General features: G+C 42.4%; 1 protein-coding gene and 1 long non-coding RNA gene across 4 annotated transcripts; one reads left to right on the top strand and one right to left on the bottom strand.

Annotated features, from left to right (window-relative positions):
* The first annotated feature begins 10 nt into the window (after nucleotides 1-10).
* On the top strand, nucleotides 11-27,690 carry LOC309696769 (L-rhamnose-binding lectin SML-like). 3 transcript variants are annotated; one of them, XM_082518159.1, is made up of 12 exons: nucleotides 11-91; nucleotides 555-587; nucleotides 5,134-5,235; nucleotides 8,932-9,022; nucleotides 9,128-9,231; nucleotides 9,321-9,365; nucleotides 9,456-9,594; nucleotides 9,684-9,787; nucleotides 13,443-13,528; nucleotides 13,653-13,787; nucleotides 14,078-14,189; nucleotides 27,463-27,690. In XM_082518159.1, exons 1-12 carry the CDS (start codon nucleotides 58-60, stop codon nucleotides 27,546-27,548), a joined length of 1,071 nt encoding a protein of 356 aa, XP_082374285.1. In that variant the 5' UTR covers nucleotides 11-57; the 3' UTR covers nucleotides 27,549-27,690. The 3 variants fall into 3 exon arrangements, with proteins under 3 accessions (XP_082374285.1, XP_082374284.1, XP_082374286.1); XM_082518158.1 differs by lacking the exons at nucleotides 13,443-13,528; nucleotides 13,653-13,787; nucleotides 14,078-14,189 and adding exons at nucleotides 26,544-26,629; nucleotides 26,754-26,888; nucleotides 27,179-27,290 and having other exon boundaries at nucleotides 27,463-27,689; XM_082518160.1 differs by lacking the exon at nucleotides 27,463-27,690 and adding an exon at nucleotides 14,362-14,508.
* Nucleotides 1,853-3,057, bottom strand: LOC309697416. Its single transcript, XR_014273824.1, has 3 exons — nucleotides 2,854-3,057; nucleotides 2,650-2,767; nucleotides 1,853-2,518 (listed from the first exon to the last, which is right to left on the bottom strand). It is a non-coding gene; the product is annotated as an uncharacterized lncRNA (long non-coding RNA).
* Nucleotides 27,691-27,855: the final 165 nt, after the last annotated feature.

Below are 27,855 nucleotides of genomic sequence, written 5' to 3'. Positions count from 1 at the left end.
TGGACAGCAGCTGTTTGATCCTCCATCAGCTCTTCACTGTAATCCAGATCTCCTAACATGATGCTCTGCTCCGGACTCAGCAGCACACTGTGTGAGTACAACACACTGATCATCCTTTATTTATACATGAAATCAGCTGCACATGTTCAGTCTAATCCTTTTCTAGCTTTCCACTGTGCTGTACTGTGACATGCTTTTCTTTCTGCTTTATTGGATCAGTTCATCTAACATCCTAAATACATGTTTGCATCACCTCAGCAGGACAGTTAGGCTTCACAGAGTCCTGAGAGCAATTCATGGCTGATCATTTACTTTGAAGAGTTGAAGTCAAACTGTCAACACAAATAAGTTTATTGACAAAAGTTGGAAAGATGAAGAGAATAAATGTGTCATTGAAATCTGCTGTTTAGAAAGAGTTTCCAAAGAATCCAGGTGTGAATGAAAGCAGCAGCTTTCTCCTGTTTGCTTTTCATTTCTGTTTCATGTTTTGAGGTGAATTCAACTTGATATCAAACACACAGTCTGACACTGAGCTTTCTTTCTGTCTCTTTCAGTGCTGGCAGCAACCTGTTCACTCATCACTTCAGGTAAATGCTGCTTTACTGCTTCTTATATTTCTCAGCCTTGCTGTTAACTTTATACTTCCATCATGCTAATCATTGAACCTGAGCTCTTCTTCTGCTTGTGCAACTACTGAACAACCTTCACATATCACTAGTTTTTATTTCTCTCCACCAGAGAGGTTTTTATAAAGCAAAAACAACTTTTCCAGGCTGGTGATCTTTTATATCAGAGGAGCCATGTCCTCTCCAGCTTGCGAGTTATCTAGATGCACGTTTGAGCGACAGCAAGGAGTCAAGTCCTTCCTCTGATTTGAGGTTTTCTTTTGAGAGATGCTACAGTGTCTACAGTCGTACACAGTGAAGACGTAATATTATTAACAAGATGATCGACCTCTGTTGGAGCAGCGTTCAGATAGCTGCTCTGCTCTGTGTTGGTACAGGGCATTGAAGATGATAACAGTGGGTGGATTATATTCTTAAACTTAGTTACAGCACTTTCAGAAAGACATCTACTGTGATAAAGTCCACTCTCCACTGCTGTGTAAATGTAAATGTTATCAGGAAATGATCAGACAGGAGAGGGTTTTCAGGAAACTGTTAAATGTTCAGTTTCTCTGCCATATGCTAACACAAGATCTAGAGTGTGATTAAAGTGGGTTCTTTTACAGTTTGACAGAAGCCCACTGAGTCTAATATTGTCACGGCACTGAGTCTGGTGACCCCGTGTTTGTGTTTTTGGTTGAAGTTAAACTCTTTGAATTATGGTTTCCTGTTTGTATATTATTTGTAGTTCCTGGTTTCTAGGTGTCTCTTCTGTTTCTGTGCCTCCTCCATGTTCTTGATGAACGTTTAATTCTGTTCTCCGTGTGTTGTATGTGTAGTCTTATTTTTCTCTCTTCCCTGTGTCCCACATCTTGGTACTTTTGTTTCTGTGTTTCTTGTTGTCTCTGTTCCAGAGTCTGTCGTGTTTCCACGTCTCTGTCTAGTCTGCGTCTTTGTGGATGCCTCGTACTTCCTGTTTTACTTTGACAGTCTGTGTCCTATGTCAGTGTGTTCTGCTTTGCTTCCTTTATCTCTTTATTTCAGATTAGTCCCGGCTGTGCTTCCCTCCTTCTTTCCATTCCCTCGTTACTCCCTGGTGTATTTAAGCCCTGTGTTTTCCTCTGTCTGTTGTTGTCTTACACCCTCTGTGTTTCCAGCCATTTTCTAGTCACAGTTCCTGGTTTGTTTTCTCTTTTCTAGTTAAGGTTTGTATTTGAAGTGAGTTATTTGCCACTAGAGTAAAGCTGCCTCTTTTAGTTAACCCTTTTGCTTATGAGTCCTGCTTTTTGGTCCAACATGCTGCCTGCCACACAGCAAATCCATGACCTATAATGTAGTGATGGGCAGATGAAGCTTCATGAAGCACTGAAGCTTTTCATCCAATTGGTTCACCCCAGCGCAAAGCTTCTTGAAGCTTCATTTGCTCTAGCAGGACACCTACTGGACGTAAAAATAATAGCTGGCATGAATTTGAAGAGTGTGGCCTTTTGCACACAGCCTGTAAATGTCAACAACAAAAGGAGTGTGTAAAACATGTATGTTGTAGTGATGCAGTATACTGTGTATATTTATACTGGCAGTATGGGAAATGATTATTTGGAAATGCTTGAAATGGAAATGATCATTTACTGTGAGGTGAGGTGTGGTTGGGGTGTGGACAGTGGTTGTGCTTTTGTAACGTTGAGGTATGGACAGCTACACACTGAGGCTTTGAGCCTCAGTCCTGCCTGTTCACATTTTATTCTGTAAAAACTACATTTTCACTGCTTTTATGACCTTTTTAGTGGGGAGAACATAGCTGGGATTTAATGATTTAACAAATCTTTTGAATCCTTTGTCCTCCACAATGCTAAATGGCTGGGAGTCCTCAATCACCATGCTGACCAGGTCTTCATCTATTTGAGATTGTTCTCCTGAGGAAAGACAATAAAGACAAAGCACAAATATAAATATCACACACGTAACTTATAACAGTTGTATAATATTGTTATATCATTTAGTAACATTACTGCATGCTATATTATCATGGCATTTGATGGCTCACCTGGTCTTGCTCCACAATCGGTGTTCCTCTTATTCTCATGCAAAGCTCTGTAGTGCCTAAGCACGGATGAGGTGTTGTTGTTATATCCCAGCTCCCTGGCACATAGCAAACACTTCACCTTGTACAAAAGTACAGACAGCTTAACATAGGTTTTATTGCACCATCAGTGTTATGAAAATACATCTTCTGTAGAAATTTACATACCTTGTTGGGAGGAATAAGATCAAAATGTTCCCACACAGGGGAGGACATCCTCCTCTTCTTAGCTGGCTCCATTCTCTCCTGACTTTCTCTCCTCACTCTCATAAACCTCCAAACTGTCTCCAAACTCTCACTAACCGCAACTCTCCATCAAACACCCACATTTTGAATGAAGACTGAGGGTTTATATCGCTGTCATAGCTCGCGGCAAAGTTCAAACCACTTCATGAACCAGTCACGTGGTACAGCCGGGCAGCGAGGCTTCGGACGTCATCATTTTCAGCTCCTCCCATAAATGAAGCAAGCCTCGATACGCGCATGCATTGTGAGCACTAAATCAGAACCAGTTAAATGAAAACTGGAAAATGTAACATAACAAATAAAAACCCCACATGTTCTCAATAAATCAACAGGTTAACACATAAGAATGTTTTTATTTCAAAGTTTAAGTTTAAAATAAAAAAATATTTATATTCACGTGTATCATGTTGATAACAGCAATGTTATTTGTAAATAAAAATATATATATTACATCTTTTAATCATGTAAATTCCCTGCTCCTGTCATAGACGTGCACATGATGTCCAAAAAAATTACCAAGTCCAAAGTTCAAATGTTAAACGTCATATTGACGTCCAGGTTGGGTCATGGTTGGACGTCCAAATTGTAGATTAAGTTCAGATGATGGACCGGCAGACCAAATATTGAGAAGATCTTAACATCTATCCAACGTTCAATGTTTAGTGAATGTGCTTTAGCAAAAAGGAAAGTTTGAAGCCTGATCTTGAAAGTAGAGATAGTGTCTGTCTCCTGAATCCAAACTGGAAGCTGGTTCCACAGAAGAGGGGCCTGAAAACTGAAGGCTCTGCCTCCCATTCTACTTTTAAATACTCTAGGAACAACAAGTAGGCCTGCAGAGCGAGAGCCAAGTGCTCTAATAGGGTGATATGGTACTACAAGGTCATTAAGATAAGATGGGGCCTGATTATTTAAGACCTTGTATGTGAGGAGCAGGATTTTGAATTCTGGATTTAACAGGAAGCCAAAACAGGAGAAATCTGCTCTCTCTTTCTAGTCCCTGTCAGGACTCTTGCTGCAGCATTTTGGATCAGCTGAAGGCTTTTCAGGGAGTTTTTAGGACTTCCTGATAATAATGAATTACAGTCGTCCAGCCTGGAAGTAATAAATGCATGAACTAGTTTTTCAGCGTCACTCTGAGACAGGATATTTCTAACTTTAGAGATGTTGCACAAATGGAAGAAAGCAGTCTTACATATTTGTTTAATATGTGTTATGAGCGGCTGTGTGCAGACAGGAATAGGACCCAAGGTGCAGACTCCGGAGACAGATGTGAACTCAAAACAGCTTTAATGTTAAACTCAAATATAACATAACGGGGGGGGGGGGGGGGGGGAAATCAAAATAAACTTACACCAGAGGACTGACAGAACACACAGCTAGAAAAACAGTAGATCACGACACAGACAGAGAAACACAAGGCTTAAATACACAGAGGGAGCAATCAGGGAATGGGTAACAGGAGGGAAACACAGCTGGGGCAAATCAGGCCTAACGAGACCAGGGGAAGCGAAACCAGATACATTAACCTCAGACAAGGACCTTCAAAATAAAACAGGAAACATGACACAGTCTGAACTAAAGACACAGACTCGCAGGCACTGCAACAGAGGGAACAGAGACGTGGGACCAGGGCAGACACACTGGACACGGGGATATAGCATCTAAGGATACACAGAGACGCCAACTAGACAAGGGGATACAGCTGACAGGGGAGACAGAGCAACTAGAGAAGACAGACATAAACCATAAGACAGAACTCAAAGAAACCAAAGACTAGAAATTCTAAATAATATAATAAACTCAAAAACCCCGGGTCAACGACCCAGGCATCCTAACAATATGTGCGTTGAAGGACGTGTCCTGGTCAAAAATGACTCCAAGGTTCCTCACAGCGTTACTGGAGGCCGAGGTAATGCCATCCAGAGTAAGAATCTGCTTAGAGACCATATTTGAATAAACTTACAGCTCAATGCAGTTTCTGTGTTTCTGTAATCTTTTACTGACTTTAATCACTTAAAAAAATGCACACAGCGTGTTCCTGCCTGTTAGCAGTTAAACAGCTACGTTAGCTAACCAAATAGCCTTTTCACTACATCATCAAACCTTTTGAGAAAAAAAGACGGCCGGCCTTCTCTGTGTTACTTTTACATTTCCCTCCATTGCTTTACCCTCATATTACGTTTTTTAATATTTTGATTTCAGGCTTTATCAGAGCACAACTTCCCGTTCCTCCTGCTGTGACGGCCATATCCAGAGGAAGAGTGATCACCTTTAGCAGCCTCAGTGTTCAACGCCTGAGCTGTGGTAAGATGGAAAATAGTCTCCAAAAACCAGCAGCCTAAGCAGAGAAGCCCAGACCTCCTCCTCCCCAGCCAGCTCCTTTAGCTTGTCTGGGGGACACCAAAGCGTTACCAGGCCAGCTGAGAGTTAATAAAATTACATTTACTAAATAATAAAGTGTTTAAAACATTAATACCTAAAAAGAGATAAACGTGTGCAAGTTGCTACAGATTAGTCAATAAACAGCAGCAGCCTGGACAAAGCTGTTTCTCTAATGCTGTTAGAGAAACAGTCTAAGGCAGCTTCCTTAAGTAAAACAAACACGGAGACAGTCTTGAATCAACAATCGTCTCGAGATATTTATAGGGTTGCACATATTCCACCTTAATGTTTGTGGCATCAGACATGTTGGGAGCTTTTCTGAAGTCCACAGTTGGTTCCTTGGTTTTTGATATGTTGAGGTTACAGATTGTTCAATAACAGCTCCATGGTTGGTTTTCTTGCCCCTCAAAAAACTCACGTTTGCTCAAAGCTGCCTCACAGACTTTTTCTGCTTGTGTGTCAGGTGGGTAGTTAGCACGGAGGCTTGTGTGACATGCACTGAAGTGTGTCTCCACTGTGTCACTTTCTCGTCGCCACAGTCGTCCCACAAGTGAGACACGCTCACGTTTCTTTAGCTGTTGTAGAAAAGAGCTCTGCCTCCCACTCACTGTGAAAACAGAACATTTTTCTGCCATGTTTTTCTGTCGGGGTAAAAACTGCATCTAGATCCTCCTTCGGGCTGCGCCTGCTTTCTTATCTCAGCGGAGAAAAATGGCAGTTTATCTTCATGATGCTGAACTTTGACCTCAGACAGGTCTGAGTGCATACACAGAAAATCAGTTTTACCATTCAAATCTCTAGTAATCCAGATGTTACTGGTTAAAAAAGTACAGCCACACATTTAAATTCAGTTTTTATTTCCATGGTAACCTGCAGTATTTTCAGAGCATGCCCTGTGGGCGACTCTCACGGTCCCTTCAGGCGACCAGGGGCCCGTTCTTCGTACCTCGCTAAGTAGGTTAGCCGGATTAGATTGTTGACGATTTCGCGTGATCCTGGATCGTTCGGTTCCCCGAAGCTCATCCGGGACTTGCTGTCATAGCAACAGAGCCGTAAGCGTAAACCTGCTCGGGAGCAGGTTCACTTTATGTAAACAGGATTAGATCGCGGCCACGCAGGTATGTCCGCGTCATCATACGAAAGCAACAGCGATATTCCACCACTGTTTCACCACAAATAAATAACATCAATGTAACTAAAGATAATGCAGCACTTGATCCTTTTATTGATGTCACACAGATACATACAGGTCATTTCCTAAAAAAGGGAAATGTACTATTAACATTCTATTACATGTATGTGATTATTACAGATGTAATTCATATTTCAGAGTAGCAATTGTAAATTACTTCGTGTAATCAAGATGAGAGACCACGGCTATAAAAGCGAAGGTGGATTTGGGAAGTCTGTCGCAGCCATGTCCTGTCCGTATACGCGAGCCACCCATTGCGGAAGGTGCAAGATTGATAAGGAGAGTCCTCAGAATTCAGCGTATATTGCGGGACAGACAGGATCCTTTAGCTCAGCGCGACAGTGTGCTCATAGAGAGATATCGATTTTCCCGTGAGGGTATTATTTACTTAACCAACTTGTTGACGAGGGGGTGCAGGACCACCACCTGTCTTTTTTTCCTCTGCCCTTTTCTTGGTTGCTGTTATGAACAAACTAACAGAGTATTACAGGCCAGTATTACCTTGCCAAGAGACGCAAAGCAATCTAAGAGATAAATATTACCATTCTGTAGAATACTCCTGTATTCCACTTTTACTTGTTCCCATGTTCTTGTGGGTCCTGTTGTGGCTCTAATGTGAAAGGGGATATAATATAACATATTATAATATAATATAATGCCATATGATATTGGACAATATAGTGTCATATGATAGATCTACCCTACCGCCTACTGGTGTTGGCCAGAGGGGCCGATGGCGCGATATGGCAGCCTGGCTACAACCGTAGCTGCCTCCACCAGTGTGTGAATGTGGGAGTGAATGAATAGTGGCATTGTAAAGCGCTTTGGGTGCCTTGGAAAGCGCTATATAAACCCAATCCATTATTATTATTATTATTATTAAATTACTTACGAGTTTGATTTGTCAGCAACTTTCTGCCAGCCCTCTCTCCTTGCTTTTGCAGCCTTTGCAGTGTTCCCTTGCGTTTTAATTAAACTCTGAAACTCCTGAAATCCCTCACTCAAGAGTTCTTGCTCTGCTGCCGGAAAATACCGAGCGCGCCCCTTCGACATTTTCGCCGACCAATCAGCGGGTTGCCGATCAATGTTTCTACTATCGATGCGTAGCCCCTTTTACGACACCCAGTGATGTCACATTACTGCGTCCAGCTGTAGTAATCGTCAACAGCAGGTGTGTTCGGGGAACCGGATTAGCGCGCTCACGGTTAGCGCGATGATTTGATCTTGGATGTGTCATTTGATCTTGGATGTAGTAAGCGACGTACGAAGAACGGGCCCCAGGTGGGCACGTGTTGCTGCCTCTGTTATACACAGTCGCTCCTTTTGCTCAGCAGGAATCAGATAGTTGACTGACAGCAGTTTCATGGCCAGGTGAGGCCTGTTTGTCACGGCCGAGCTGACTGGAGGGCTCAAATGCAGAACTCCACGTAACACCACGAAAACATGAACAAGGATTTATTCTCAAAAGCAAAAACGTCAAGATATGATTTGCAACGTACTATGAACTAACGTTGTCTTCTAAGCATATAAACCTAACATGGAACAAGGGCTTGACTGCTACTATGAATCAGCGTAATTGAAATCTTCATGGAAACACTCTGTTCGAGAGCACAGAGGGGAGACGCTGGAAATGCACCGGGAGTCTCAGTGCGCTGTAACGGGAGGAGAGTGGATTTAGTGCCTAGGCCTGGGGGAAAGTGTCCAGGAAAACATCACCGAATTTTGCCGGGCGGAGGGCGGACACAAAGGGAGTACTAGGTCCGGGTGAGGGGCAGATTCACTCCTATTTAGTGCATGGGGATCTGCCCGGCCCGGGAGCCGTCGCCAGTCCCCTTCCAGGCCTTCCCCAAACCGCAGCTCAATTAATGTCCAAGCATTCAACTTTCAATACTAAACGCTGTCAAACCTAAAATGAGGACGTGGGCCCAGATAGTGAGCTATGGGCAAAACACAGTGAGTCTCAGTCTGCACAATCACCTGTTAATTGTCTGAAGCAACACTGACTAGGTGAAGCAGAACTTGTGGCGAAGAGTGAAGTGAGCGCTGGTCCATAAATGTTGACAGCTCAGTCGCCCACAGCTGAGGAGACGCCACTGTACAGTAACTCCACCCCAAGGTGGAGACAGCAGCTCAGAGGCCAAACAGCTGTACTCACCCGGACCATGACACTGTTCCCTCAGTTCATTCAAACTTTAGCACATAAAACATCTTAGTTTGTACTTGGATGTTCACTGGAACTCTTAACATGACAAATAAATCAACCAATCAGAGAAGGTTTGATGTAAAATCCACGGTGGTGGTGTACAGAGGTCGGACTAACATTTATGGATGTGACTGCAGCTGCTGGGTCTAAAACACAAAGTGCATCAAACCTGCTTTACTACATGTCGTTTCTCCTTTTCTCTGATACTGTGTGTGTATAACAGAGAGGGGAGTGATCACTGTGCAGTCAGCTGTGTACAGATGTGCAGATACACAAACCTGCTCTCAGACTGGCACTCAGCACATCAAGAACAGGTAGTTTAAGATCTTCAATAACAAATGACTGTTTGAATAAAAACAGCAGCAGCTCTGAAACACTTTAACAAAGCTGAAAACGAGCTGCTTTCTGTGTCCCTGCAGCTGTGATGGAAGAAAAGTGTGTGACATAAATATGAACATCATCAGTGCTTCTGATCCCGGCGTCTGCACCTACCTGGACACCACCTTCACCTGCGTCCCAGAGAGTCTGTTACATGTGTGATTATCAGCTAACAATCAGTCACATCTGTACATGAATCATTACAGTTTCTAATGTGATGCGTTTCTTTGTCAGTCCACAATGTAACATGTGAAGGATCTCAGGCGAACCTTCAGTGTGGTCAGATTTATTTTTCTCATTTATTGTAACTTTAGTGGATTCATTTGATAGAACTACAAACATGGTTACAGTTCATGAACTCTTCCTCAGGTGAAGGACAGGTTATAGTCGTCTCCTGGGCGAATTATGGTCGCCGTGACAACACCACATGCTCTCATGGACGTCCTGACCCTCAGCTCCAAAATGTTCACTGTTCGAGTCCCAGTAGTGCAGAATATGTAACTAACAGGTAGAGATGCTGACTCTCTTTCCATCTTCTCTCAGATGACACGACGTACTTCAGTCCTCTGCTGACTCACCTTTGACCTGCATTCACAGGTGTAACAGGCAGAACAACTGTACTGTTGGAGCATCAAACACAGTGTTTGGAGACCCCTGTGGCGGCACCTACAAGTACCTGGAGGTGTTTTACACTTGTCAGGGTAAGAACCTGAAACCTTTAGACTGCATTCATTCCTGTGCTCATAAAAAGGTCATTGCTGAAAAAGACTCAATAATCTGACATGAATATCTTGTCAGCTTATTTTTACAGATCCTGAGTGAACAAATTGAAATGATGTTTATGAAAGTCTTAAAAAACAGAATCCTGTGATTTTTATAGAATTTAATTATGGAAAAATGTAATTTGATGAAGAAATCAGTGATGCTGATCACAATATATAGATACTCCAAAACAAAATGTAAAAATCTATTAGTCTGTTTTCTCCTAAATGCTGCAGTGTTAGACCTGCTTTAAAAAATACTGCACCAGCTGATGTTTTTCCTTTGATGTGTGAAAAGTCCTCTGAGTTTTAAAAGTGCTGCAATTCAGTTTTATTTATACAGCACCAAATCCAAATAACAGATTGCCTCAAGTTGCTTTGTATAAAAAAAGTAGAGACCTTAGAATAATAGAAACAAAACAGAGAAAATCTCACCAATCATATGACTCCCTGTGATGATGTCACATGGAAAACCTCTATACACAAAGTGAAGAGGGTCCAGGCTCTCACACATGACAGGCCTGACTCTGTATGGACTTTTGGAAGACTGGGCACCATGGATTGGCTAATTCATGTGAACTGAGCTTCATCCCACATTTTATTATTCATGTGGCTTAAACTTTGTTCAGTTGTTGTTACTAACGTCTTTAGTAAGTAAGTAAAAGTTTATTTATAAAACACCTTTCAGGACAGAGATCAAAAAGTGCTTCACCAAAAAATAACAGAGCATAAAAAAAAGTTATCCAAACACATGCCTAAATACTGAGTTTTTATTGGTTCTTGAAAGACACGACTGAGATCTCAGGCTCAGAGGGAGAGAGTTTCAGAGTCTGGGAACCACTGTGGTCAAAACTCGGTCTCCTTTAGTTTTCAACCTCCTGTCATGTTCAATAAGTAGCTCTTGATCACATGACCTCAGGGACCTGCTGATGGCTGTAAAGGCTCACTGATCGTCCACTAAGAGCTCTGAAAGTCAAACCAGAATCTCGAAGAATGTTTTGTTTAGACTGGTGAGCAATGAATTAGAGTGATGTAAGGTTTATATTTGTGAGGCGAATAGTCTTTCATTGTTACATTGTCAACAATTCATATCATAACATATCAAATTTATTTGTATACCACATTTAAAGACCAAAGTGCTTTCCAGTAAAACCATAATACAGATCAAATCAAAATATAAGAATATACACACACACACACACACACACACACACACACACACACACACACACACACACACATATGTGTATATTTGTTTCTCTACAGTTTTTTCTTGTTTTTAACTGATTGTGAAGCACTTTGGTCAACTCTGTTGTTCTTAAATGTGCCATACAAATAAATTTTGAATTTGAATTTTTTTTCATAAGCTTATCAAGTAAGCTAATGAAAATGACATCGTAAATAAAAAACGTCTCTGTTTTATTCGCTGATGTTTCCTGAACATCGACAGAATGTGGAGAACAGAACATCTGTTGTGTTTACCAACTGAAGATAAGGCAGAGATACCGCTTTATACCACAAGATGGTGCAGTAAATCAGTGTAACAGTTCTTTAATAACAATCTGAAGTTGAGAGATGAACACATTTTGCAATAAAAGTACATTAAAAGGGAGAGTTTATAAAGTCCTCCGACCAAATTAAAGACACATACAAGTAAAAATCAAACAGACAGAATTAGGGCTGTTCGATATAACGATATATATCGGATGAAGATGTAAAAACGTCGATCGTTTCATTTTACGCTGTCGTTTGTTTCCTGGTTACGGTTTACGGCAATATTTGTTCATGGTTTGATGGTCACTGTAGTGGCTATATTCATTTCTTAAAGTTCTCTCTTTCTCTTATATTTAATATCACCACACTACGGACGGACAAGCGTCTGTTTTTATGCGTTGTCATTAGCAACAACGACGGTAACAGCATCGCGTGTCCGCTTGTTCCACATAAACCTTTCACAATAAAGCTCAAGATCCTGTTGAGACTTTTCAAAATAAACTGAATCACGTGAAAGATGCAGATTATTTACGGATGAGAATTAAAAAAGAGCCGCCAGGTGCTAAAAAATAAACCTTAGACTCAAACGTTAGAACAGGCTTCTCCCCGCAGCACGCCGTGTAATAAATACAAAGAAAACGGCGCCGTTACAACTTGTGTCTAAAAATCTATCGTTTCATGCATCGGTTAAAACACTCGACTCCAGCTACACGATGCCCAGCTGGAAACACTTCAGGCAAGTCGAGCTGCCCGAGATTCACAGAATTTACAGAAAATGTTACATTTATGTGATTTATATCGTTATCGGACGATAGATGTTTTATATCGGGATATGAGATTTTGGTCATATCACACAGCCCTAGACAGAATTAAAAGAAAAAGGTTAAATGCAAAACAGAAAATGACAGGAGCTCCGATCAACACAATATTAAAATTAGGTAGTCAGAAAAAAGAGACTAGATAAGCACAAAGACACAGGTTATATCATGTCAAATCATCCAAGCCTTCTGCTTGGATGATTTAAAAATATATTTAATTAGAAAATTTATGCGTATTTAATTGAAAATACACATGAATTTGAATGTCTTTCCCAAAATACAGTTTGAGAAACAACAATGTTTTTTGTTTTTGTAATACTTGTATATATTTTACAAAAACATAAAAATATGTAAAACTTGTTACATTTGCTCATTTCAGCATGAAAGATTTATCAACATAGTCAGGACACACCTTATTCATTTATTTTTTTATTTTCATGACTATTTACATTGTAGATTCTCACTGAAGGGATCAAAACTATGAATGAACATGTAGAATTATAACTCAAAATATGTTTTATATTTTAGATTCTTGGTAACAGCCACCCTTTGCTTTGATTTCTGCTTTGCACACTCTTGGCCTTGTCTCCATGAGCTCCATGAGGTCGTCTCCTGAAATGGTTTTCCAACAGTCTTGAAGGAGTTCCCAGAGATGCTGAGCGCTTGTTGGTCCTTTGCCTTCACTCTGCGGTGTGCAAAGCAAAAATGTGCTTGTATTTGCTAATTAAATGTGAAAACACTGAAGCATTCCTACAAAGTCCTATATTTGAGCGCACACTAATAAAATTCCTTCTGTGACCATCACTGCAAACAGCCAGCTGATCTACACAGCAACAGGGATCCTTGAATATCAGATGAACACAAGAACAGAAGCCTCAGTGGAGACGAAAACTAGAGGCAGAAAGGAGGGAAGTTACCCAACTATCAGAACTGCAGAGAAGTGTGATGGGACGCCTAACAAGTACAACAAGCTGTACAAACCTGAGGCCTTAGAAAGACCCAGGCAGTGTCGTACTGATGTAGTTAGTCAGTTACATAATTAACCAGCCGTTAATATGAAAGTCATTGTTCAAGCTCAGCTTCTTCTAACATGAGACGATTGACTGCTTTGCTTTGGCATGTACTCAACTGACAGTTTATTAGGAACACATGAAAAATAATGAAACAGATGTCTGTTATGAAATTCTTCATCTTCTGTTCTGAAGTTTATGGGGAGAAATTACTTTCTTTTGAGGAACCATTAATCTGTTCACCGACCTTTTAACTTTGCAATCATTTTGAAGATGCTTCCTGCCCATCTGGTTGGACTTGGTTTGGAGGTCGCTGTTTCATCGTTAACAGCAGCTTGAAGACCTGGACTGATGCTGAGGTACATCAGGAAATAACAGCAGCTGTCGCTGCATCACTGATGATATAAAGACTTTCTGTCTTTGACTGATTTTAAATGCATTCTCACACTTTTCATCTTCTGTGCACCTCATCTTCCTCCTCAGAGTTCCTGTCAGACACTCGGTGGAAATCTGGCCTCATACCACAGCACAGATGAGTACACCTTCATCAGAGAGCTCATTTACACAGCAGCAGGGTCGTATCCGACAGCTTGGGTTGGAGGCAACGACAGAGAGAATGTAAGTGTTTCACAGATAAAGAGGATGAGCTGCAGCTGTTTCTGATATTTCATATGTTTCTCTTCATATTCATCAGTTTGATTCAAAGGTCAACATGTGACAGACTGATTAATCAGGACTTTGTTCCTGGAGACAGATGTTGCTGTTGACTTGACTTTTCTTTTCATTTTTTACCTGCACAAACAAAATGAACCTTCGTTGTGTTCGAGTGGTGTAAGAGGTCTCATGTCTGCACTCTCAGCATAGATGCATCAAAGTACATCAGAACAAACTGAACTTTATTCTTCCAGGAAACTGTGTGGAAGTGGAGTGATGGTTCCCAGTTTGACTTCACAAACTGGGGTAATGGACAACCTGACAACTATGGAGGAGGAGAAGATTGTATGGAGATAAACCGTGATGGTACAAACTGAAAGTGGGCCTGTTGATGAAATGTGTTTGGTTTTTATATTGACTGAAGTCATGTGATCTTAGGTCTTTATAAGAACTGTGTTTGTTCTTTTTACATTAGAGAAGAAGAAAACATTTACAGCACAGACCTCTGATTTTATTTCTTTGTTTTGATTCTTTACAGGAGGAGATTTTGTCAACGACTCAGGATGTGACTCACAGAGAGGGTTTGTTTGTGTCAGAGGTCCATAACTGCTCCTTCGTGTCCTGACACGTCTGACATGATGATGTCACAGCCTCACTGCTGATGTCACTTCCAGCAGGATGTCAAGCCTCGATGACATCACTGCTGGATTCTGTTGATAATGATTTCATATCACAATAAACAGGAAAATAAATTCAATAAATTTAAAGGAACTGAAATGTTGACCTGAAAGTGAGTCATTCATGCTTCAAATCATCATCTGATCATTTTAATAAACCTCAAAATGCTTTCTGTCTCCCTGCAGCTGTGATGGAAAAACCTGTGTGACATAAATACACCATCAGTACTTCTGATCCTGGGATCTCATCACCTGATGCTGATAACGCAGTTATGTTTAAATCTGAAGAAAAGAATAAGCTTAATCATATTTGTGTAAAGTTATGTATTTATCTTTTTTTGCAACTTTACCAGCTTTACTTATAAAGCACTTTAACACAAAACCAGAGATCACAAAGTGCTGCACATATACAAACAACAACAACAAATGAAATGATTAAATAAAATAATACAACATGTTAAAAAGTCCTATTGAGTCAGCCCCTTACAAGAGCAAATAAATGTGTCTTAAGAGTTTTAAACTCAGAAAGAGAAGAGGCCTGTCTTACATGCACGCTCACGTCTGCATCTACTGACTGAAACCAGCCCACTGAGGAACAATGGGCTGGGGGGTCAGTTCCTTAATCTTAATTATGCAAATTCTCATGACCACTGATCAATAACCATGAGTCCCATTCACAGAGAGCTGGGGAATGGCTGCAATCACAGCATGTAAGATGGTGACAGATGTACCCTTAGGCCCCCTCCTCCATTCAGAGATGGTCTTTCCCTTTTCACGTAAATGGCCTCCTTGACTCCGCCCTCAAACCAGCGTTCCTCCCTGTCCAGGATGTGAACATCATAGCCAGTGGTGTAATGTGATTATTTTGTTCCAGTTAAAAGACGCGCTGCAGCAGTTTGCACCACCTGCAGACATCTAAAGGATGCATCACTAACCCCACAGTAAAGTGCGTTACAGTAATCCAGCCTAGATGTAACAAAGGCAGGATTACAGTCTCAAAAAGCTGCTTTGATAAGATGGGCTTTATTTTGGCTGTCACAGATGAAAGAAGCTTGATGTCAGGTTTATATAGTGGATTGTCATTTATGCTTAGAAATATCTTCTCATATATGCTCAGAGTTTTATAATCAATGTCATGTTGGTCATGCACACCCACACCCTGGGGGCATGGGAGAGGTCGTACCCCCCCCACACACACACACTTACACAACGCACAGGCAAGGTACTCTGTGTGTGTATGTATACGTGATATGTTAATGAACCTATGTATATTCATGTAACCTCAATAAAAGAGCCGTGTTACGGGGGAGCGGACGAGAGTCTGACGGAGGTCAAGTGGGTGGAACGACACTTCCAGGCAGGCCTCCCTCATGCATGAGTAACACAAAGAACTTTCCCTACTTGTGTCTTGCTTTTGCTGTGTAGTAAATTGTCTTGAACGTTGCAGCGAGTGGGTTTAAGCTACAAACCACTTGATCTTACAAAAGCAGTGACCTAAACTTTCCCAAATGAACAAACATTAACAGAATGTGACGTCATGCTCACATGTACTGTACTGGTCATCATAAATGGGGCTGTAATACCACTTTGTACCACCAGATGGGGGAAAAATTCATGGAACCTTTATTAAACCATTAAAAATTAAAAGGTAAAAAAAAGCCTGTAACTACACTCAACAAAAATATAAACGCAACACCTTTGTTACTGCTCCCATTCCCCATGGGATGGACGTAGAGACCTAAAATTCATTCCAGATACACAATATAACCATCCCTCCCAAACAGTGGTCACAAATCAGTCCAAATGTGTGGTAGTGGGCACATCTGCTATATTGAGATAATCCATCCCACCTCACAGGTGTGCCACATCAGGATGCTGATCTGACATCATGAGTAGTGCACAGGTGTACCTCAGACTGCCCACAACAAAAGGCCACCCTGGAATGTGCAGCTTTTTGCGCTATTGGGGGTCTGGGGACCCAGAACCGGTCAGTATCTGGTGTGACCACCATTTGCCTCATGCAGTGCAACACATCGTCGCATGGAGTCTATCAGATTGTCAATTGTGGCCTGTGGAATGTTGGTCCACTCCACTTCAATGGCTGTGCGAGGTTGTTGGATATTCGTGGGAACTGGTACACGCTGTCGTATACGCCGGTCAAGCACATCCCGAACATGCTCAATGGGTGACATGTCCGGTGAGTATGCTGGCCATGCAAGAACTGGGACATTCTCAGCTGCCATCTGCCCTGAACAATGTGAACCATGATTCATCCGTGAAGCGCACACCTCTCCAACGTGCCAGACGCCATCGAATGTGAGCATTTGCCCACACAAGTCTGTTACGGCGACGAGCTGGAGTCAGGTCAAAAAACTGCACATTCCAGGGTGGCCTTTTGTTGTGGGCAGTCTGAGGTACACCTGTGCACTACTCATGATGTCAGATCAGCATCCTGATGTGGCACACCTGTGAGGTGGGATGGATTATCTCAATATAGCAGATGTGCCCACTACCACACATTTGGACTGATTTGTGACCACTGTTTGGGAGGGATGGTTATATTGTGTATCTGGAATGAATTTTAGGTCTCTACGTCCATCCCATGGGGAATGGGAGCAGTAACAAAGGTGTTGCCTTTATATTTTTGTTGAGTGTATGTTTTTGCTGTAATCACAGATGCGACAAATAAGAACAATAAATACAGGACAGGGGTGGGGGGTGGGGGGTTATATACACAAATACAACCAATAAAATTACAGTTACTGTGAAGCACAGGATACATGACTGAAGATCTGTGTGTGTGTGTGTGTGTGTGTGTGTGTGTGTGTGTGTGTGTGTGTGTGTGTGTGTGTGTGTGTGTGTGTGTGTGTGCGATTTCTTTTATTAAAGTTATTAAAGTGTATTTTAGTTTTTTTATGATGTGTAGCGAGCCAGACGCTCAGCGTCCTTTTCTTCCTTTAACGTATTTTTCTGTTTTATTTCAGTGAACGGAGGACGTGCCAGTGGCCCTGGGACCTCAGGTGGTGGGTCGCTTTCACACTTTCTTTTGTACAGCACCGGGTGGGCTGCAGTGATTTTCTTTTTGTGTGATTTTCTTTTGGGTCCACGGCTGCTGGTAAGTCCAAGTTCCAACATTGTTTTATTGTACTTCTAGGGCACTGTCAACATTTTGTTCTCCTAATATTTTATTCTTTATTTCTTTTACTATAAATAAAACTGTTTTAATATTGGAGCCAACCTGCCTCAGTGTGCATCCTTGAATCTGTGCGGCCTCTTTTTATCTATTTTTCTTAAACATATATTTCCTGGGGGTGGAATTCCCCTAGGTGGCGTTGTCATTTTATTATTTCTTTTAGAACCCCGCCGACCACTTGGTCACACACATTTGAACTGTTGTCACCTTGCTGCACTGTAAATAAACGCACTGTCTCTATTTCTAAGCTCTGCGCCTGAGTCCACTCTCTAACAGATGTTTTTCCAACGAGCTGATTTCATTACAGCTTTTGACCCATGGACTGAAACACTTTCTCCTTTGTGAGTTAGAACAAAGATTTTCAATGCAAATCAGAATATTTTCCATACAAATCAGAATATTTTCCATACAAATGTGTTCCCAGCTGTACTCCTGCCGCACCCTGTCTATTACGTCAACTGGCAATGGGTTTGCATGTAGATCACAGGATTTATTCAAACACTGCACGACAAAAAAAGGAGTCTTGGAAAAAGCTGCACAGGAAATGCACTCATTTAGAAGATCATCATTTAACCAGGAAAAATAATCCCTCCAAGTGACTTTGTGGGTCCTGAATAATCAGGCCCCATCTTATCCTAATGACCTTACAGTGCCGTACGACAAATATAGCTCTTCGCTCTCAGACTGCTGGTTTACATGTGATTGCTCCATACAATGGGAAGCAGAGCCTTCAGCTTTCAATTCAGTTGAGTTCGAATACATTTTATTTATACAGCGCCAAATCACAACAGCAGTCGTCTCAAGGCAATTTATATTGTAAAGTAGATCCTATGGTAAAAAGAGAAAATCCCAAGAATCATATGACCCCCTATGAGCAAGCACATTGGCGACAGTGGGAAGGAAAAACTCCATTTTAACAGGAAGAAACCTCTGGCAGAGCCAGGCTCAGGGAGGGGCGGGGCCATCTGCTGCGACCGGTTGGGGTGAGAGAAGGAAGACAGGATAAAGACATGCTGTGGAAGAGAGACAGAGGTTAATAACAGATATGATTCAATGCAGAGAGGTCTGTTATCACATAGTGAGTGAGAAAGGTGTGTAGGTGGTTGTGGGTGTGTGTATGTTCAGACCATGAGTTTAACGTGGGTCAGATGTCAGGAGGCAGAGTTCAGGAGTCTGACAGCTGTGGGGAAGAAGCTGTTCCGGTACCTGGTGGTCTTAGTCCGGAGGCTCCTGTAGCGCTTCCCAGAGGGCAGGAGGGTGAAGAGTCCATGTGATGGGTGACTGGGGTCTTTGATGATTTTCCCAGCCCTTTTCAGATACCACTTCCTGTAGATGTCTTTTATGGCAGGAAGCCAACAGAACCACATCATCTGCAAAAATCAGAGATGAGATTCTGAGGCCACCAAAGTGAAAGCCCTCCGCCACTTGGCTGCGCCTAGAAATCCTGTCCATAAAAATTATGAACAGAACCGGAGACAAAGGGCAGCCCTGGCGGAGCCCATCACCCACCAGGAACGAGTCCGACTTATTGCCGGCAATGCGAACCAAGCTCTTGCAACGGTTGTATAGGGATCGAATGGCCCGTAGCAATGGGCCAGACACCCCATATTCCCGCAACACCTCCCACAGGACACCCCGAGGGACACGGTCGAATGCCTTCTCCAAGTCCACAATACACATGTAGATTGGTTGGGCAAACTCCCATGCACCCTCAAGTATCCTCGAGAGGATAAAGAGCTGGTCCAGTGTTCCGCGACCAGGACAAAAACCGCATTGTTCCTCCTGCATCCGAGGTTCGTCTAACGGACGAACTCCCCTCTCCAGCACCCTGGCATAGACTTTTCCAGGGAGGCTGAGGAGTGTGATCCCCCTGTAGTTGGAACACACCCTCCGGTCCCCCTTCTTAAAGATGGGGACCACCACCCCGGTCTGCCAGTCCACAGGTACTGCCCCTGATCTCCACGCAACATTGCAGAGGCGTGTCAACCAGGACAGCCCTACAACGTCCAGAGCCTTCAGGAACTCGGGGCGGACCTCATCAACACCAGGGGCTCTGCCACCAAGGAGTTGTTTAACTGCCTCAGTGACCTCGCCCCCGGAAATTGGCGGGTCATTCCCCTCATCCCCAGACTCTGCTTCCTCCTCGGAAGACGTGTCAGTGGGATTAAGGAGGTCCTCGAAGTATTCCTTCCACCGCCTGACAATTTTCTCAGTCGACGTCAGCAGCGCTCCGCCAGCACTATACACAGTGCAGGTAGAGCACCGCTTTCCCCTCCTGAGACGTCTGACGGTTTGCCAGAATCTCTTCGAGGCAGTCCGAAAGTCTTTTTCCATGGCCTCTCCGAACTCCTCCCACACCCGAGTTTTTGCTTCAGCCACTGCCCGAGCCGCATTCCGCTTGGCCTGTCGATACCTGTCGGCTGCCTCCGGAGTCCCACAGGCTAACCAAGCCCGATAGGACTCCTTCTTCAGCCTGGTGGCTCCCTTCACCTCTGGTGTCCACCATTTGGTTCGGGGATTACCACCACGGCAGGCACCAACCACCTTGCGGCCGCAGCTCAATGCAGCAGCTTCGGCAATGGAGACGCTGAACATGGTCCATTCGGACTCAATGTCCCCAGTCTCCCTCGGAATGCTGTTGAAGCTCTGCCGGAGGTGTGCGTTGAAGATCTCGCGGACTGGGGCCTCTGCTAGACGTTCCCAGCACACCCTCACTACGCGTTTAGGTGCACCAGGTCTGTCCAGCGTCCTCCCCCGCCACCTGATCCAACTCACCACCAGGTGGTGATCAGTTGACAGCTCAGCCCCTCTCTTTACCCGAGTGTCCAGAACATATGATCGCAGGTCTGGTGATACGATTACAAAATCGATCATCGACCTACGGCCTAGAGCGTCCTGGTGCCACGTGCACTTATGGACACTCTTATGTTCGAACAGGGTGTTCGTTATGGCCAAACTGTGATTAGCACAGAAGTCCAATAACAAAGCACCGCTCGGGTTCAGATCAGGGAGGCCGTTCCTCCCAATCACGCCCCTCCAGGTCTTGCTGTCGTTACCCACGTAACGTCGTTACCCCATTTTACTATTCATCACTGATTTTTAAGAAAATAAGAACAAACTTGAGTCTGTAGCCAGGATGACAAACAGAGCTCCAAACATTCCTTTAATCTCAGCTATTAACGAATTCATGAATTTCTTCACAAATAAAATCTTAACTATTAGAGTGAAAAAAATACTGATATCAATACTGATGACCATGAACTTTTACTACAGAGATCAGAGCATGCAGTAGGTATTAAAGTTTCTGCACCGCAGTGACTTCAGTGATGTCTGTCTAACAGACTCCAATTTGCCTTCTTCACATTCTCAGGTTAATAATGGAGTTCCTCAGGGTTCCACGCTGGGACCAGTTCTGTTTATATTTTAAATGCTTCTTCAAGGTATCGTTACAAGGCATCGCATACTTCTTGGGTATGCAGATCAACCTAGCTCTTTGTAGCCAATTAAATTGCAGGAATGTCTTTAAGACAACACTGAGTCAGGAGTCAGAACAGACTCTACCTGCTGAGGAGACTGAGATCTTTTGGAGTGCAGGGGGAACTCCTGAAGACCTTTTTAGACTCTCTGGTGCTGTCGGCCATCTTCTATGTTGTTGTTTGTGGGAACAGCAGCTTATCTACAGCTGAGAGGAAGCGGGTGGATAAGCTCTGTCCCAGGATGTTCCTCGACCCAGTTCAGGTAGTAGGAGACAGAAGAACTCTTAGACTATGTCTCCCTCTCCATGCATGAAGCAGATTAACTGAAAAGCCTTCAGTTAATCCAAAATGCTGTATTTCTCCTGTATTGGCTTCCCTTCATTGGCTCCCTGTTAAATCCAGAATTGAATGTAAAATCCTGCTCCGCACATACAAGGTCTTAAATAATCAGGCCCCATCTTATCTTAATGACCTTGTGGTACCATATCACCCTATTAGAGCACTTCGCTCTCGCTCTGCAGGCCTACTTGTTGTTCCTGGAGTGTTTGGTCCCAACTATATGCTTTAGCAAAAAGGAAAGTTAAAAGTAGAGATAGTGTACAATGGTGCAGCTGCCATACAATGGCATGTTGTGTTGTTCAGGAACTTTCAACAGTTCTTCACACAGTCACAGTCAATGGAAACCTCTCTTTAAACACTTACAATATAATACTGTTGACTCAGCATCACAAACACTGTCTCGTTTGTGGTCTCTGACCAGAGAGACATGTGGAGATGTTCCATGTAAATATGAAAATTTTCCACACAAATATATTCCTGCTGTGTTCCTGCTGCACCCTGTTTTACATGTTGTTTATTCACATCCTGGTTTTTTCTTTTTCTCATACTTTTTCCATTCCAAACATCCAACATCCTGCACGTGAGAAGGAGGATACTCTGCTTTTCCATTGGCTGTGCTTTGCATGTACATCACAGGTGTTACTGAAACAGAGTGAATCCAGCAGCTCTGTGTTTGATCCTCCATCAGCTCTTCACTGTAATCCAGATCTCCTAACATGATGCTCTGCTCCGGACTCAGCAGCACACTGTGTGAGTACAACACACTGATAATCCTTTATTTATACATGAAATCAGCTGCACATGTTCAGTCTAATCCTTTTCTAGCTTTCCACTGTGCTGTACTGTGACATGCTTTTCTTTCTGCTTTATTGGATCAGTTCATCTAACATCCTAAATACATGTTTGCATCACCTCAGCAGGACAGTTAGGCTTCACAGAGTCCTGAGAGCAATTCATGGCTGATCATTTACTTTGAAGAGTTGAAGTCAAACTGTCAACACAAATAAGTTTATTGACAAAAGTTGGAAAGATGAAGAGAATAAATGTGTCATTGAAATCTGCTGTTTAGAAAGAGTTTCCAAAGAATCCAGGTGTGAATGAAAGCAGCAGCTTTCTCCTGTTTGCTTTTCATTTCTGTTTCATGTTTTGAGGTGAATTCAACTTGATATCAAACACACAGTCTGACACTGAGCTTTCTTTCTGTCTCTTTCAGTGCTGGCAGCAACCTGTTCACTCATCACTTCAGGTAAATGCTGTTTTACTGCTTCTTATATTCTGGTCACAAAGAGCCTTTCTGTGAACTTTCTCATTATTAGAGCTCACCTCTTCTTCTTCTGTCTGTAACTACTAAATATTGTATTTGTGTGATCTAAAATCTAAACTCTATCCTTCACACACACCTTTTTAAAATCTTATTTCTGTTCCCAGTGAAAATGAAATGAAACCTGTCTGGTGGCTGCTGGGCGGGTGGGGGGGGTTCTGGATGTTGTGGGGCTCCTTGTTGACATGTGAGGAAATCAGGGATAGAGGCTTTGGATTGCAATCCTTTAAATCAATTTTGATTTAAAGCAGACCTTCTCAAAGTGTGGGGTCCGCCCCCTAGGAGGGGGCACAGAGCCATTGCAGGGGGGTATGAAAAGGGGGGGGGGGATACAAAACGCTTGGACACTGCTAGCACGGGGCGGCCACAGAAACGCAAAGCAGGAGATGAAGCATCGCTGAATAAGTTTCCAAACCAACTTCATTCTGAGCCAAAGACGAGAAAATATGGTGAAGCAAATCTGCCCTTTGGCTTCACCTGCACAGGTGCTGAGGTCGGTCTCCCTGCAGAACTGGTTTCCCTGCGTCGGGAGCAGCGCTGGGCTCTTCAAATCACAGACAAACAGGATCCCACATTCTTGATCTTTAGTTCAAACACTTGTTGTAATGACTAACTGCTCCTGACATGTTGGAGATGTTTGCTCTTTATACAGTAAAGTTACAGCAGGATACAAATAACATCAGGCTGATCCTGCCACGATTTGTTCCCTCGGTTCAAATCACTGACTAACAGGATCCCACAGCTGTTTATGTTTTTGAACACATTTTGCACAGAGAGACATTTTTTGACAAATGTATTGATGCAATGTTGAATATAGATAGATAATAACATGATAGATATTATGTCTCTGCACTCTTTACAAAATGTGATCTTTGTTGTCCACCCTGGAGCTAAATCAGCCAGCAGCTTCAGCAGACAGAGGTTACTGTAAGCTTCGCTGACACTAACCGTGTTTCACATCCATCAGGGAAAACTAAAGTAAGATGAGGGACCAGCTGTAGCTTCACCTTCAGCAAGAAAATGATCAACACATTCCCCATTAATTTATCAGAAATGTACAATTTATTTTTTATTTCAGGCTTTATCAGAGCTCAAGTTTCTCCTCCTGTGACCCCCATATCCACAGGGAGAGTGGTCACCTCTAACGGCCTCAGTGTTCATCGCCTGAGCTGTGGTAAGATGGAAAATAGTGTCCAAGAATTCACTGCAGATCAAATTCAGACTCTCAGGCTAAATTCAACAAACTTAACAAGTATTGGATGAACTGTTTATAGTTTACAGCCTTTTTATGCACAGCTGCTTATTTTCAGTTTAAATTGTATTTTCCTGATCAACAAACCAACAGTGCATTTATTCTTTAAAAAAGCTCTGAGGATGTTGGACTGTGTATAAAAGTTCAGAAACATTTGATGTAGATTAGAAACAAAAACACTGACTTAAAGTTTCCTCCTTGATCAGAGTTAATGTAATATCCACTGTGGTGGTGTACAGAGGTACAATCCTCATTATTTATGGATCTGCAGCATCTGAGTCTGAAACTGAAGCCTGAAACCTGGATTATTGCATGTTGTGTTGAGTTGTTCCTTTTCTCTCATACTGTGTCTGTATAACAGTGGGTGGAATGATCATTGTGAGGTCAGCTGAGTACAGATGTGGAGGTGAAGTAATCTGCTCTCACGGTGACGCTGTGAACAACGTGAGGAACAGGTGAGCACTGTGGGATGGTAGAAGTGAGCCTTTGATTCAAAAGAAGAAACAAACTAAAACCTGTTGAACAGCTTTACTCAAACTAACAGGAAGTAAATGATTACCTGAAAGTAACTTGTTTCATATCTTTGAGCTGAAAACTAGCTGTTTCTGTCTCCCTGCAGCTGTGATGGAAAAACCGAGTGTGACATAAAGTCAAACATTACTTATGATCCTGGAGTCTGCAAATACCTGGAGACCACCTACGACTGCTTCACACGTAACGACTCTGTTAAACCTGTGATTAGAAATGACTGATGAACCCAATCTGTACATGAATGATTACAGTTTCTATGGGATCTGTGTCTGTTTCAGGCCAAAGTGTAATATGTGAAGGATCTCAGGCAAACCTTCAGTGTGGTGAGAACACAGCTTCTCTTTCTTTGTACGTTTCCTGCAGTAAAAATATGTTTAGCTTTAGAAATTTGGCGCAGTTGATGGAAGCGACTTTTTAACACAGTGGACACCTGTTGATCCAGTTTGAAGGAAGTATCCATGAAAACTCCAAGATTCCTAACAGCATCAGTGAGGCGGTTAGCAACAGGCCCCAGTGTGCCAGTCAGTTGTCCCAGAAGCATATTTCTATCAAAAACAATAATTCCGTCTTCTTTTCATTTAAGGTAAGAGAGTCACATAGTAACCAGTCTTTGACATCCCCACAGAGGATGTAGTGAAGATGAAACATCCCCAGTCAAGTGGAGGTAGATTTGAATATCATCAGCACAGCAATGAAAAGAGACATTATGTTTTTCAAAAATGGAGCCCAGGGGCAGCATGTACAGAGAGAACAACACAGGACCCAGCACCGAGCCCTGGGGCACACCACAGCGAACAGGGGCAGAAGAAGAGGAATGTTTACCCACTGTGACAGAGAAGGACTTCTCTGAAAGATATGATTTAAACCATGAAAGAACATTTCCTGTAAGGCCAACTACATGTTCTAACCTTGCCAAAAGAATATCATGATCGACCATGTCAAAGGTGACGTCAGATCTAATAGAAGTAAGACCGCAGAGCGCCCAGAGTCAGCGATTAGAAGGAGGTCGTTGAAAACTCCTAGTAGGGCAGTTTGGGTGCTGTGACGTGGTTTAAATCCAGACTGGAATTCATCACTGATACTGTTTATCTCTAAATGTGTCTGTAGTTGCTGAAGCACTATTCAAATCAAATCAAATTTTATTTATACAGCACATATTCAAACAACAATAGTGTTTCACAGTCAGTAAAAGCAGGAGACAATTAAAAGACACAATAAAACAGGACAACAAACAATAGGTAACAACACAACAAGCTAGAACAGCCAACTGGTTAGAACCAAAAGCCAATGTAAAAAGATAAGTTTTAAGACGTGATAGACTCGGCAGTTATTCCAGAGTCTGGGTGCCACGGTTGCAAGTGCCCGGTCTCCTCTCGACTTCATTCGAGACCCAGGTTGTGCTAGGAGCCTGTTTTCTCTAAAATGTGCTTTAAGTAATTTAAAGGAGGTTTGTGATTGTTGGAGCCTGTTCTCCTCGGGCAGGTCATTCCACAGTCAAAGGCCCTGATGGTAAAAGCACACTCACTGTTAGACTTAAACCTCGACCTTAAACAGGACCCACCGGAGGATCATGGGGGTCAACATTCACGCTCTGCAGCTTTAAAGACCCAGATGTGATCAGTAGAAGTTAAAAGTGAAACATGCAAAATCACACAAACATGTGAATCTCTCTGTCCCGCTGTGGAGGCATCTGCTGTAAAATTAGAACATTAACTAAAGTAAATTATTATTAAACATTAATTACACTCAGTGTCACACTAAAGATTCACTGCTGCAGTGAGTCAGTTACAAAATTAACACATAAATAAATGTGTGTTTCTTATTAAATCTTTTCTAAGCTGAAGTTCATGGTGAAGTTTCAGAAGTTATTTTTTCTTTTGAGGAATTTTTAATTTGATTATTGACCTTTTAACTTTGCGTTCATGCTGCAGCTCCTTCCTGCCCTGCTGGTTGGACTTGGTTTGGAGGTCGCTGTTTCATCTTTAAAAGCAGCATGAAGACCTGGACTGATGCTGAGGTACATCAGGAAATAACAGCAGCTGTCGCTGCATCACTGATGACATAAAGACTTTCTGTCTTTGACTGATTTTAAATGCATTCTCACACTTTTCATCTTCTGTGCACCTCATCTTCCTCCTCAGTGTTCCTGTCAGACACTCGGTGGAAATCTGGCCTCATTCCACAGCACAGCTGAGTACACCTTCATCAGAGAGCTCATTCGCAAAGCAGCAGGGTCGTATACACCAGCTTGGGTTGGAGGCAACGACAGAGAGAATGTAAGTGTTTCACAGATAAAGAGGATGAGCTGCAGCTGTTTCTGATATTTCATATGTTTCTCTTCATATTCATCAGTTTGATTCAAAGGTCAACATGTGACAGACTGATTAATCAGGACTTTGTTCCTGGAGACAGATGTTGCTGTTGACTTGACTTTTCTTTTCATTTTTTACCTGCACAAACAAAATGAACCTTCGTTGTGTTCGAGTGGTGTAAGAGGTCTCATGTCTGCACTCTCAGCATAGATGCATCAAAGTACATCAGAACAAACTGAACTTTATTCTTCCAGGAAACTGTGTGGAAGTGGAGTGATGGTTCCCAGTTTGACTTCACAAACTGGGCCAGTGGAGAACCAAACAACTCTGGAGGAGGAGAAGATTGTATGGAGATATACTGTGGAGGTACAAACTGAAAGTGGGCCTGTTGATGAAATGTGTTTGGTTTTTATATTGACTGAAGTCATGTGATCTTAGGTCTTTATAAGAACTGTGTTTGTTCTTTTTACATTAGAGAAGAAGAAAACATTTACAGCACAGACCTCTGATTTTATTTCTTTGTTTTGATTCTTTACAGAAGGAGATTATGTCAACGACTCAGGATGTAACTCACAGAGAGGGTTTGTTTGTGTCAGAGACACAAACTGCTCCTTCGTGTCCTGACACGTCTGACATGATGATGTCACAGCCTCACTGCTGATGTCACTTCCAGCAGGATGTCAAGCCTCGATGACATCACTGCTGGATTCTATTGATAAATATGATTTCATATCACAATAAACAGGAAAATAAATTCAATAAAATTTAAAGGAACTGAAATGTTGACCTGAAAGTGAGTCATTCATGCTTCAAATCATCATCTGATCATTTTAATAAACCTCAAAATGCTTTCTGTCTCCCTGCAGCTGTGATGGAAAAACCTGTGTGACATAAATACACCATCAGTACTTCTGATGCTGACAACTTAACT

Source organism: Aulonocara stuartgranti (assembly GCF_965226115.1).
Source record: "Aulonocara stuartgranti genome assembly, chromosome: 20".
NCBI lineage: Eukaryota > Metazoa > Chordata > Actinopteri > Cichliformes > Cichlidae > Aulonocara > Aulonocara stuartgranti.
The sequence above is the reverse complement of the archived record's forward strand: the minus strand, read 5'-3'. Positions and strand labels throughout refer to the sequence as shown.

Bases quoted from the DNA above. Each gene is read 5' to 3' on its own strand.
- LOC309696769 (XM_082518159.1), top strand. From the start codon at position 58: ATGATGCTCTGCTCCGGACTCAGCAGCACACTGT. The intron at 92-554 runs GTGAGTACAACA...TGTCTCTTTCAG, and splicing joins CGGACTCAGCAGCACACTGT to TGCTGGCAGCAACCTGTTCA. The intron at 9,595-9,683 runs GTAGAGATGCTG...CTGCATTCACAG, and splicing joins GCAGAATATGTAACTAACAG to GTGTAACAGGCAGAACAACT.